Genomic DNA, 12,957 nt, shown 5'->3' on the forward strand with positions numbered 1-12,957 from the left:
ATAAATGATGCATGAAATATCACGTATTATGATGGTATTTTTTTAAAATGAGTTGAGTTCCATTTCCTAGTTCTTTGTTTTACTCAAATCCAATGAAGACATCACCCTGCTACAGCAGCAGAGGCCATGAAATTTCCAGATTGCCTGTGTGTGTCTTGTCCCTAGGGCCATGGAACAGCTCTTGAGCAGTCCCTGATGACAGTTGGTATATGTGTACCCACCTTCCTCTCTTCTCTGCAGTGTCTCTGATGTTGTTTTCTACCATCTCTTGGGGGTCCCCATGGACTGAGCTCCTTCTTCCTCTAGGAACCTGCACACCCCTATACCCATGGACTCCCACCTTTCCCCCCCCCCCTTCCTCAGTGCTTCCTGAAATCACCTCCCAGAACCATGACACTCAAATCTTTGTCTCAGGGTCTACTCATTAGGCAGAGTAGAGGCCCATTAGGCAGGGCCTCTGTGACACTGCTATTAGGTGTGTCCACATTGAGGATTGTCACCTATTTATGATGAACTGACGGCTTTGTTTTTTCTTTATTTTCCTTTTAATATTTGTTTATGTGATATTAACATAGCCTCCCAACTTTCCTCTTGATTTGCTTTGTTTTGGAGGGTTGATGCTGGGGATTGAAACTTTCCTTTTGAGTATCTGTGTGGTATATCTTTTCTCTTTCACTTTCAATCTGCCTGTGTCCTTACATTTACATGTATTTCCACCAAAGTTTGTTTTGGAATTTAAGACTGATGATTCCATCCATCCCCCAAGAAAGTGTGAGTTTTGTCACATGCATTATTGAGTCTCTGTGGCTGGGGCAGGCCTCTCCAGCTGATCCAACATGGCTTCAGAGAGTAAGGAAAGGACACTGGCTCCAGGGTTATGTGGTTAGGGTTAAGGGATGTGATGGACTATATGAAGCCTAGATTTTTGCAGCTAATCATTCACCAAGCTGCAGAGGCCGCTCCCTGTAACAGCACCTCTCTCCTTATGCTTCTCTCTGAGAGGAAGGACTCATCTCCAGTCCAAGACACAGACATTGCTTTGGCCTTCAAAAAAGCATTTATTCTCCAAATCAAAGCCACAGGTACAAACACCCCTGCTCCCTGGCCTCTGCCCATTCCCAATGCACATTGTCCAGCTGCCGCTGAAGCTGCCTCTTTGGACGACTTTGATGGAATGCGCTGTGTTGGTGGCTCCAGTCTCTGGAGACTGGCTCAGCCTCCCATTCACAGCTCCACATGTTCTCTCTTGGGAGATCTCCTCGATGCCTCCTTGGCCTTGAGCTCAGTCCAGAAAGCCACTTCCTTGTCTTTCAGCCCCGTGGCTACTTGAGTGTTGGTGCCAATCTGCAGATACTCTTCCTTTTGGTTGTACTCTGGCCAGTGAGGCAGACCCTTCCCATTGGGGTTCCTGGGAACAGAATCAAATACAAATTTCCCAAAGCTGCTATTGGTCACCATGTTTCTCTGAGATTTACAGGAATCCCTGACTTATAGTTTCCAAAAGACACAAACAGATCCATTTCCTGGGGCAGGCTGTAGATGAATTGAGTGCTCTGGTGACAGGATCTGGGATTTGATCTCTTTCCATGAAGTATGCCCCACTGCACCCAATCCCACAAATCCCACTCCCTCTTTGCCACCAGCCTTACCCATGGCGAGCAAAGTTGGCCCAGAACTTCATCACCATCCTGCTGAGGTTGATCTCCTCTTCTGAGGCGCCCTCTATGGGGAAGAAGGAAAAAAATCCTTTGCTACTCAAAGTGTGCTAGCAGCAGCAGCAGCACCTGGGATCTTGTAGGAGATGCAGACTCTTGGTCCTGACTCCCAGCCTCCTGAGTGAGAAGACCCTGTCAGTTGGTGTGCACTTTCAGCTTGAGAATGACCGGTGCAGGACTCAGCAATGTGCTGAGTTGCCTCTGTCTTCCCTGCCCATCTGCCTACCCTTCCCATTCAAGGTTGCAATGCTACACCCTGGAGTTTCCTCTATCTTGAAGGATTGTTGGTTCTTGGCTTTTTTTCTGTCTTCTCTCCATCTCCTACACCGTTCTGAAAAATATCAGAATTTCCAAGGTCCTAAGAAATTACCCAACTGGGAAATGTCCAGAGGCACTGATGTGTCAATAAACAGTCATGAGAAGGCTCAAAAGTCATGTGCTGTGAGAGTTGATTTATCAAAGACAATTTGTGAAAGGTTTTATTTAAACATGACATTGTGCAATATATTATAAATAAAAATACATGGGTTTTAGACATATCGATAGAGGAATACACAGGACACTGTATTTCAGGCGGGCAACAATTCTAACCTCATCCTCACATTTTAATCTACTCTTCTGAGTAGAAATCAAGAAAGACTGTTTTTGCCATTGAATAGGGTCCTGAAGGTAATATACAACCTCCCTTATTGCAGCCACAGGCCAGGATTCTGAATGTGACTATGGCTCAGGGCACATGAATACACATCCTCTTTCATGCATGTTAGAGCAGGAGAAAGGCTGGGAACCGCCCCATGTCACTCAGCCCTGATATAGTGAGTCAGGAAACGAAGATCAGAAAAGAAGGAGAACCAGGCTCCAGTCCACCAAACCAAGAGGGGAACCTCCTCCTAACTCCAAGCTCATCCAGCAAAAAGCCCTTACCTTTTAAAAATGGAGCCCCAAATACTGAGAAGAGCTCATCCCCATGGTCTCCTAGCACCTTCTTGGGTCTCTTGTCTGATGCGAAGCTCGGGTGATACTGAAACTCATACATGTAGGTGGGGGCTCCGGCATCTGAGAAGACATAGATTTGTGCACAGTTCACATCACCATACACACAGCTGGATGATCTCAAGGTCTCTGTCTGGGCAGGAAACCCCTGGGGTGTCAGCATGGGAGAGGAACAGAGTTTCTGGAAAGCTCCTTGACTTACGTAGAGCTGATAGAGGAGGAGGTGGGATTTCATTTGTATTGAAGGACAGAATGAGTGAATACAAGGCACCCCATAAATACACTGAATGTGTTTCATTGATGACACATTAGTGCATGTTCATTTCAAGGATATCAACACCATGATAGGTGTCTTCCATTCAGCCTAGTTTTGATCATTTCCTGTGTTATCTTCACCATTCAGAGAAGAATTAGGCAAATCCAAGCTGCTTGTCTGAAAATGAAGGTTCTTAAATACAAGTATGCATGCAGAGATGGAATATTCTCTTGTCCCTTGTGCTTTGGCAAACAAGAAAATTCAGAGATTGACATTTTAGTCACCTCTCCTGTCCTGCCTCCTGCTTCAACCCATACAGTGTTAAGGCGTTAAACTGTTAAGGCAATTTTAAAAATTGGAAGGGGCACGGGAGGGTCAGCCTGCCTCTCTTCACCTCTCTGTTCCTGCTCTTTCCGGCCAGGCTATCTCTGCACCAAAGCCATCCCATCCAAGCCCCAAGAAGATGCCACTTTTCCTAGTGACTGATCATCCAACCCAACAATCCCTGCTCCTTCAGGACTTATTCAGGGACCCCCAGCCTGAAAAACCTTAGCAGGAAGCATTGGTCATAATTGCTCACAGAGGGGTGACTTGAGAGGAAGAATTAGGCCCCAAATCAGGCTGTTGGAAATGTTTTACAACTCTGTGCCCCCATGGATACAGTAGGAAAATTGAAAAAAAAAATTGCAGAAAATAAGTATTAAAAAAAAGGCAAACAACACTTACAATCCCATCATTCAGACAAAACTTCTTCTATATTTTAACACACATGCCTGATTGTGTAATATTGTATGTGCTATTTTGTAATATACCATAACCATTACTTCCTATTATTAAATACTCATCAGCAAATGTATGTAACAATATATGCCATCACCGCAGAAGGATGAGGAATAAGTTACTTAGTCATCCCTCTCGGTCGCCACCACTGCACCCCCGGTTCATCAAGAGTGCTGCTCAGAAGACGCCTTCTTCTGCGACTCTGTAATCCACTTACTGAACATCTACTTCTGGCTCAGAACTTGCTGAAAGGAGGGTTTAACCTTGTCTCTCTGCCCTTCAATCATTTTTAGACAGGAACTCAGCACTTAACTAGAGACGAATGAACTTTTGTGAATGAGAGAATTTATCTTCAGCAGCATACTGAGCAAGAAACAACTTAAAGCTTTTTCTCTGAAAACACTGGGATTTATAAAATTCCTATCATCATAATTCAAGTCTACAAAGGAAAATTGGTTTGGGAAATTACAATTAGGACTAACAAGAGAAGCAAAGACAATGGAACAATAGCAAGAGACAAGCCACAGATTTGTATTACAGGGTTCAGAAGGAGAAGGAAGGGGGAAGGCCTCAGAAAGCAATAGCATGTTTCAAGAAATGGCTGAAAACTTCCCAAATCTGGGACAGATGCCAAAACCTAAGTACGTAAAGGACAGAGGTCTCCACTCCATTTGAACCCATGCACAAAATGATCAAACAATTCAAAATCAAAGTCAAAAGAATTCCGAGAGCATGAAGAGATGAGAAACACATCACACACCCAGGTGTGCCAAAAGAACATTAGCACGTTTCTTAGAAGAAATTCTGCAGGTCAGAGGAGAGTAGGATGCTTGATAGGCTGATGGGAAAAAAATACCAAAATAGAAATAACAAAGTTGGAATAGATGAGGGGGAAGAGCCACAGACTGAAGGAATATAAAACCTCTTCAGTGAAATAATAGAAGAAAAATTCCCAAAGCTTGGGAAAGACATGGACATCCAGAAACAGAAGGGTTTTAGAAACCCAAATAAACATGTCAGAAAAGAACTATCCACAACATATAGTTAAACTGCCGAAAGTAAAGAACAAGGAAAAAATATTAGCATTTGCAAGAGAGAAGTACCAAGTCATATTTGAAGGCAACCCCATCAGAATAATAGTAGATTTCTAAGCATAAAGTTTAAAATTCAGCAAAGTAGTAGGATACATAGTCAGCATGTCAAACTCAATAACTTTTCTATATGCCACTAATGAACTTGCTGAGAAAGAAATCAGGAAAATAACCCCATTAACCATTGCATAAATAATGCCTAGAATAAATCCAACCAAAGAGGTGAAAAATCTCAATAAAACACTGAAGAAAATATTGAAGAATACATCAGAAGACAGAAAGACCTTCCATGTTCTGGATTGAGAGAATTAATATCTTTTGAACAGCCACAATATCAAAAGCAATCTACATATTCAATTGTAATCCCTTTCAAATTACCAAGGTCATTATTCAGAGAACAAGAAAAATGAACCAAAATTTCTATGGAATCACAAATAAACTCCAAATAGCCAAAGCAATTCTGAGAAAAAAGAGCAATGTTGGAGACATCACAATGATTTCAAAATATAATACAGAGACATAATAACCAAAGATCATGGTATTGGCTTAAAAATAGTCATGTAGAACAATGGACTAGAATAGAGGACCCAGGAATAAGCTCACACATCTACAGCCATTTGATACTTGACAAAGTTTACAAAATCTTACATTGGCAAAAAGACAGCTTCTTCAACAAATAGTGCTGGGAAAACTGGGTATCTATATGTAAAAGATTGAAAGTAGATCCATTCTCTTATCCCCTTCCCAAAAATTCAACACAAAATGGATCAAATGCCTAAGTGTAAGACCTGAAACTTTTAAACTACTAGATGATAACAGGGAAATGCAAGATCTTGGCACATGCAGTGAATTGCTGAGTAGAACTCCAACAGCTCAGAAAAAAAAAAAACAAACAAGAATTGACAAGTGGGGTGACTTCAAGTTAAAAAACTTCTGCACCGCAGGAAGGAAATAATCAGCTGAGTAAAGAGATGACTCATAGAATGGAAGAAAATCTTTGCCAACTTTTCATCTGATACAGGACTAATATCCAGAATGTATGAACAACTTAATAACTTAAATAACTGTTTACAAGTAATCCAATCAAAAATGGGCAAATCATCTGAACAGATGCTTCTCCAAAGAAGTGAAAATGGCCAAGAAGTACATGAAACAAAACAAAATGCTCCACATCTTTGCCACCATGGAAAGGCAAATCAAACCTACATGGAAAATTCTATCTCCTTTTTAGACAGATTGTGTATAACTACAACAACAGACAAACAAAAAACCCCAAATCCAATCCTGCCGAGAATTTGGAGGGAAAGGAACTCTTACCCATTGTTGGTGGGAATGTAAATTAGTAGTCACTGTGGAAAACCGAGTGGAGCTTCCTTAAAAAACTGAAAATAGAACATCCCATATGATCTGGTTACACCACTCTTGGGTATTTATCCACAGGAACTGAAGTCAGCACGCAAATTAGATTCCTGCATACCCATGTTCAGTTCAGCACTATTCTCAATCCTCAAGATATGGAAACAGGCGAGACCCATCCACAGATGAACTGATGAAGAAAATGTGGTGTGTGTACACAAAGAAGTATGATTCAGTCGTTGAGGAGAATGAGATCATGTCACTTAATGGAAAATGAGTGAAACTGGAGGACATCATGGTAAATTAAATAATCCAGAGACAGAATAGCAAGTATCACCCATATTTTTTGTCATATACAAAAACAAATAAATAAAAATGACCTGAAAGAAGAGAAACCATTATGGAAAGGGAAGAGAAACAGGAAGAAGAAAAAGAGAGGGTACAGGGAGGGTGGGTATGATCCAAGCAGGATCTACACATGTATGCATGTATGGAAATGTCACCACAAAAGCTATGAATTTAAACAATTAATAGGCATTAATAATTATGACTTTAAGAAAAGGATCATTATAACAACAATGAATGAAATTAGAAATTAAATTAGAAGAAATGGGTAAATCCCTAATCCAACACAACCAAACAAGACAGAATCAAGATGAAATAGATAATCTGAACAGATCAATAATGAGTAAGGAGACGGAATCAGGGATTTAAAAGTCTTCAATTAAAGAGAAACTTAAGACCAGATAGTTTCTTTGATGAAGTATACACAACTTTAAAGAAGAATTAATATCAGTCCTTCTCAAAATCTTCTCAAATGTCTTTAAAAGTCAAAGAATGCTTCCAAATATTTTTTTTATAAAGACAGCATTACCTGACACTAAAATAAAACAAGGACATTATAAGAAAAGAAAATTGGAGACTGGAACACAGTGCCTACGCAGAGAGAACACCACTAAAGTTCCCTATCCACCAACAGGTGGCTCTACCTAAACCACCTCCATCTTGGGACATTGCAAGCACCACCATAGGCCTCCCCACATGGTAATCTCCACTATGAGTCAACAGACAGGGCCAGGTGGCAGCTGCCTGTTGCAGCATCACACGCCACAGGGCAGCACCACTGAACAGGCCTCCTAAAGCCATCACACAGCCCAGCCTTCCAGCCTCATCTCTGAAAGCAGTTGCCTCCATCTTGGGACACCTCCACCGCCATCTTGGGTTACCTGCACTGCTGCCTCCGCCATCTTTAGCTGGGGCAGCTTCCATCTTGGAACACCAACTGGGGCCTGGAAACCTTACATCAAGGTAACTATAGGCTTGATGCTACTGCCACCACCAACTAGAGACCTGGCCACTTCCATCTAGGAACAACAAGGACCTGGAAGACTGTCATCAAGGTCCCTGTGGGCCTGGTTGCAGCATATGTATCCCTGCTAGGTGTGCTAACGGACACCGTCCTTTGCAGAGGCAACAAGGAGCCTTGCATGGGGTCACCTCACTCTCTTTTTTCTCCTGCTAACAGCCAACATCCTTTGATTCCCCTTTCACTCATTCTATAATATAATACCTCTAATTCTCACATCCTAAACATTATAACCCCCCTTTCTCTGTCCATCATTAGAAGCTGTAAACCCTTATGCAAACCTATTGGCTATATGGTAGACGATAACTGAACTCATCATTTCTGTTTATAGTGACAAAACAGTGACTGTCTAAATAGAAGTTAATTGATTTATGGCTGCATATTGTTTGCACTGGGTGATGTAAACATTGATCTCCCCACTAAGGTGAGGTACTGGTAACCTTCAGGGACACTGCAAAATTATAGGGTAGAAACTTCAATACCTTAGAGAAGCACTGTAAGAGAGAAAGACACACAGACAACATGAAAAAAACAAGGGAGGAAAGTGTCTCAAACAAACCAAGATACTACAATAACAGAATCCATTGACAGCACAGTAGATGAAATGTCAGAGAAGGAGTTCAGAAATGTACATAATTAAAAAGTTCTGCAAATTAAAGAATGATCTAAGTGAGCAAATATCATGCAAAAATTGATCACTCCAACAAAGAGATAAGAGAGCAAATATAGGCATCCATTGATCACACCAACCAAGAGATAAGGAAGCAAATACAGGTAGCAAAAAGATCACTTCAAGAAAGTGATAGAGATTATGAAAACAAACAAACAAATCCTGAAATGAAGGAAATAATAAACCAAATAAAAAAACTCAATAGGAAGCATCACCGACAGACTAGATCACTTGGAAGACAAACCTCAGACAATGAAGACAAAATATACAATATTGAAAATAGAGTGGACCACAGAGTGAATATGGTAAGAAACCATGAACAGAACAACCAAGAGACCCTATCTCTTAAAAAAAAAAAAAAGTTAAAAAGGGCTGGGGATACGGCTCAATGATTGAGTGCGTCTGGGTTCAATCTCAGGTACCAAAAAAAAAAAAAAAAAAGTTGCCAAGAATGTACAATGGGAATAAAATTGTCTCTTCAATAAGTTGAAGACACTGGATACCCACATGCATAAAAATGAAACTGGACCCTTATCTCACACTGTACAAAAAATCAAGTAAAAATGAATTAAGGACTTAAATGTAGGATCAGAACTCTAACTAAACAAAAACATAGAGGAAAAAATTACATAACACTGGCCTGAGCAAATGTCATTTGGACTTAACTGCCAAAGTGCAGGCAACACAGTGAAATAGACAACTGAGATTATATCAGACTAACAAGCTTTGGCAAAGCAAGGGAAGTGACTAACACTGTGCAGAGGGACCTGCAGGTTGGGAGAAAACATTTGCTATCCACACTGTGATAAGAAGTTATAAAACCCAATATATAAAGAGCTCAAATAATACAGTAAAAAGAAAACCTCCCAGTTAAAAAAAATGATAAGGGATCCAAATAGGCATTTCTCAAAATGGACGCTATGTCCCTATAGAAACGGACAACACATCTGCAAATGCTCAATGTCACCACTGACTGCAAAAATGCAAATTGAAATCACAGTGAGATAGCGGCTCACACTGCTCAGAATGGCTCTTATCAAAGAATGAAAACAATAGCAAGTGCTGGCAAGAATGAAGAGAAAAGGAAAACTTCTGCACTGGTGGCGAGATGGTAAAATGAAAGCAGCCTCCTTGTAGAATGAAAGATTCAATTGCCATATGATCCAGCAATCCCACTATTGAATATTTACTCAAAATACTTAAAATCAGTGTGTTGAATAGTTGTCTGCACCCCAAAATTCACTGCAGAACTAGTCACAATAGTCAAGTTAAAGAATCAACCCAAGTGTCCATCAACCAAGGAATGGATAAGGAAAATGTGATATTATACATGCAATTAGCCTTAAAAAGAAGAAATCCTATAATTTGTGACAACGTGGGTAAGATTGGATAACATGAAATGAAACATCAGACACGGAAAGACAAAAATCACATTTTATCACTCATGTGAAATCTAAAACAATTGAACTCATAAATGCAAAGAGAAAAAGGGAAGTTATATAGGTTGGTGAAGGGAAGAGGGAAATGATGGGAAAGGGTACAAAAATGTCAGGAAAACTCTTTTTTGAGTTCTATTGTACAGTGTGACCAATGTAGTTGATAATAAAGTACTATCCATTTCAAAATTGCTAAGAGAGGAAATTTCACATCTTCTCAGTATAAAAAGTGTTAAGAATTTGAGGATATGTATGTTAATCAAGTTATGTAATTATTCTATATTGTATTCATGAATTGTAGGGCCACATAATTTACCCCATAAATTTATACAAATATATTTTGTTGTTACAATTTTTAAAAATTCTATGAATGTTCTCTCTCTCTCTCTCTCTCTCTCTCTCTCCCCCCTATACTCTCTTCACCCTTCTTTTCCTTCTTACTTGCAGTTGCTCTCAGATAATTGCAACTGCAGAGAGGGAAAGAGTGAAAGTGGTCAACCAAAAGTGGATACCCCCCACTAGACTGAGCTCACATATCCCTAACCTCACACCCCACACACAGCCTAGGATCAATTTTGGGAGGCCCCATGATGGACCCCAGCCGGGCCCTCAGACACACACCACGATAGACAAAAGCCAGCACAGACATTGAAAATCACCACCTCCAACCCCTGCTCTTCCTACTGTCCCCTTCTTCCGCCCTTTTGCTCCTGAACACCTTCCTGACCTATACCTGAATCATACTGTGACCTCACCTCTGCTAGTCACACCCTAGCTCCAAACAAGCTCTGATCTTGAAAATCTTCCCAGACCCATCCTCCCACCCTTGCCCACCCCGCATCAAACCCCAGGGAAGGGGCTCTGTAGCAGAGGCTGTGTGTGCCTCACTCATGTCCCATTTCTGGGCAGGCCACCCTGACTTCCTCTTCCAGAATCTATAGCTCTTTGCTCAGGTTTTTCTCCCACCTTTAGAAACGACTCTGCCCATGTTTGCAGCAGCTCAAAGCACCACACAGAAGTAAACCGTGGAGCAGCCTTCAACCACAAGTGGGTATGGGTAGAAAACACCCAGATTCCTCTTCCCACAGACAGGACAATCCTGATGAGTCTGTGTTGGGAGCTGCCCAGCCCCACTTGTGCACAGTGGATACGTGTGTGGCAGTGCACGATCGATGGCTTCCATCTCTTTCCTGCCTCAGTTCCTCATCTGGTGTTTGCTGGGTTCAGCTCCCACATCAACTACCTGCATTTGGATCCTCTTCTGAGTCTGCTGCTAGTGGACACTACCCATGTGGAGAATCAGACAGACCCGCCCCAGGCTCTGTGCGGATCTTCAGCAGTTTCCACATCTGTCTATGCTGAAGCTGGTGGGTTGGTCCTCTTCCCATCCAACCTCTGGGACTCACCTCTGTGGCCACGAGCCACAGTCACAGATGGGATACCAAACATTACATCAGCAATCAAATCCAGGAACAGGTCTTTCTTTCTGACAGGGTCGTCTGTCCCTCCTAAATACTTCTCAGTGGCCACTGGAGTCAGTTCCTCAGAGAGGTTCTGAAATCACCAAGCAAGAGAGACCCCCATCTGGTGAGCACCGCAGCTGCCCAGCCAGTTCAGAAGGCTCCGTCCATGTGAACCTCCCACCCTATGCAAGCCTCCTGGGGTGGGAGGAGGCAAGGGCAGAAACAGGGGGTTGGAAGCCCAGCTCCTTGGCTTTCTTCTGCCATTGAATCGGTCTGTAATTTGGGGCAAGTGCCCATCCCCTTGTTTCTCAACAGAGTCCCATGATTCCCTAGAGTCTTACAACAAGGGGATAGGACTTCCACAAGAGGGCTGTGGCCATCTGCTGGTCCAGTTTGCCTTCAGAGAGAGGGTAGCCCATCATCTGAAGAAAAAAAAATGATTAATCATTTGTGAATCATCAGGAATTATCAGAAAGAATCAAACAATGGACCAACCAACAATGCAGAACGAAGGCTCTTTGTTGACTTGTGATGTTCATGGGTCTTCCATGAGATTTTCTTTAAAAACAATCAAACAAATGGACATATATACAGAAACTCAAGGAGTAGAAAGAGAAAGTCTTAAATAACTATACTCATCAGTCCAGGGGACACAGTGGCCATCCAAGTAGCAAGGAAAGACCAGGGTAGTGTTGAAGCAGAGGGCTTATGACCAGGCCCAGACCATACTCCACAGATTCAGTGACCAAGGAAGACAAAGTCCAGGTCCTTGACATCACCTCTAAAATTCTCTGAAGTGAGAACAGCAGAACTCTCTGCGTTAACACCTCTGTCAACCTCTGCGCTCAGAGACTCCACCCAACTTTAGCCTGGCTTCTAGTGGCTTAAGAGCATGACCCAGGAGGACCCGAGTTCCCCCAAATGCCTGCCTCTGAAAGCACATGGTTTTCTCCAGCCTAAACCTGGTGACGGGCACACAGGCCCCTGAACCTTCTGAGAGCAGTTACTGTAGAAAGCTTGCCATTATGGATAACTTTCTCCTTTCCTTTGGGATGTAAGTCTCGCACCACAAACTGTTCCCTCAAGGATCTGAGAGCCATGAGAACAATGTTTTAAGAAAATGTTTGAAACGTAGACATTTAGGGAGATGACTCCTTTCGCTCATTTATTTATTTATTTATTTTGGGGCAGTGCCAAGGATTAAGCCCAGGGCGCTCTACCACTAAACTACCTCCTCCGTCCTTTTTATTTTTTATTTTGAGGCAGAGTCTCACTAAGTGAGTGAGGCTGGCCTTGAACTTGTGATCCTCCTGCCTCAGCCTCACGAGTTGCTGGATTTCTATGCCTGTGCCAGTGTGCCTGGGGGAGGGAGATAACGCTTGATCTCCTTGCCAGCCCTGGTGGGAGGATAAAGACCTAACTTCAGTTAACACCTCTGCTTTGTCTCATGAAGGGAAGGCTGCTTCTCCTGCAGGTGAGCGAGGATCAAGAACTGCATGGTCAGCCACACCTCCTCCAGCACTCCCAGCGTTGAGATGTCTCCAGCCTTTGCCTTCAGGGATCTGAGTTCAGGTCATGCTTGATCTTTTTTCTAATCCTATTGCTGATTAAACCTGTCCTATTTGACTAGGTCCAGCTTTGGTTCTTGCTGTGGGTCAGTAATAGCCCGTTGATATATGTAAGTCTGTTTCAGCTCAAGGAGAAGCAACTCCTTCTGAGTCTTTCTATGAGGAGACTCAGTCTGACTGTGGGCATCGTTGGGCCCCATGGGTCCATGTCCAAGATGAAAGCTATTGCACCCCAGGTCTAACTCTCCTGAACCCCACAGCTT

General features: G+C 42.4%; 1 protein-coding gene across 3 annotated transcripts in view; it reads right to left on the reverse strand.

Moving 5' to 3' along the window:
* Window positions 1-1,038: 1,038 nt before the first annotated feature.
* Window positions 1,039-12,957, reverse strand: part of LOC124086747 (liver carboxylesterase 1) — a 32,577-nt gene continuing 20,658 nt past the window's right edge. For 2 of the 3 annotated variants that reach the window (XM_046435246.2, XM_046435245.2), the window contains exons 10-14: window positions 11,468-11,548; window positions 11,070-11,217; window positions 2,640-2,771; window positions 1,650-1,722; window positions 1,039-1,408 (exon numbers count right to left, since the gene is read on the reverse strand). In XM_046435246.2, the coding sequence (XP_046291202.1) occupies window positions 1,225-1,408; window positions 1,650-1,722; window positions 2,640-2,771; window positions 11,070-11,217; window positions 11,468-11,548 (618 nt within the window). In that variant the 3' untranslated portion in view covers window positions 1,039-1,224. Of the gene's footprint in view, window positions 1,409-1,649; window positions 1,723-2,639; window positions 2,772-2,806; window positions 3,207-11,069; window positions 11,218-11,467; window positions 11,549-12,957 lie in introns of those variants that run through there. The other variant, XM_058575891.1, reaches the window with a different exon arrangement.

The sequence above is a fragment of the Marmota monax genome, unplaced genomic scaffold (assembly GCF_021218885.2).
Source record: "Marmota monax isolate L192 unplaced genomic scaffold, Marmota_monax_Labrador192_F-V1.1 WCK01_AAM20220418_F8-fsc00024, whole genome shotgun sequence".
Taxonomy (NCBI): Eukaryota; Metazoa; Chordata; class Mammalia; order Rodentia; family Sciuridae; genus Marmota; species Marmota monax.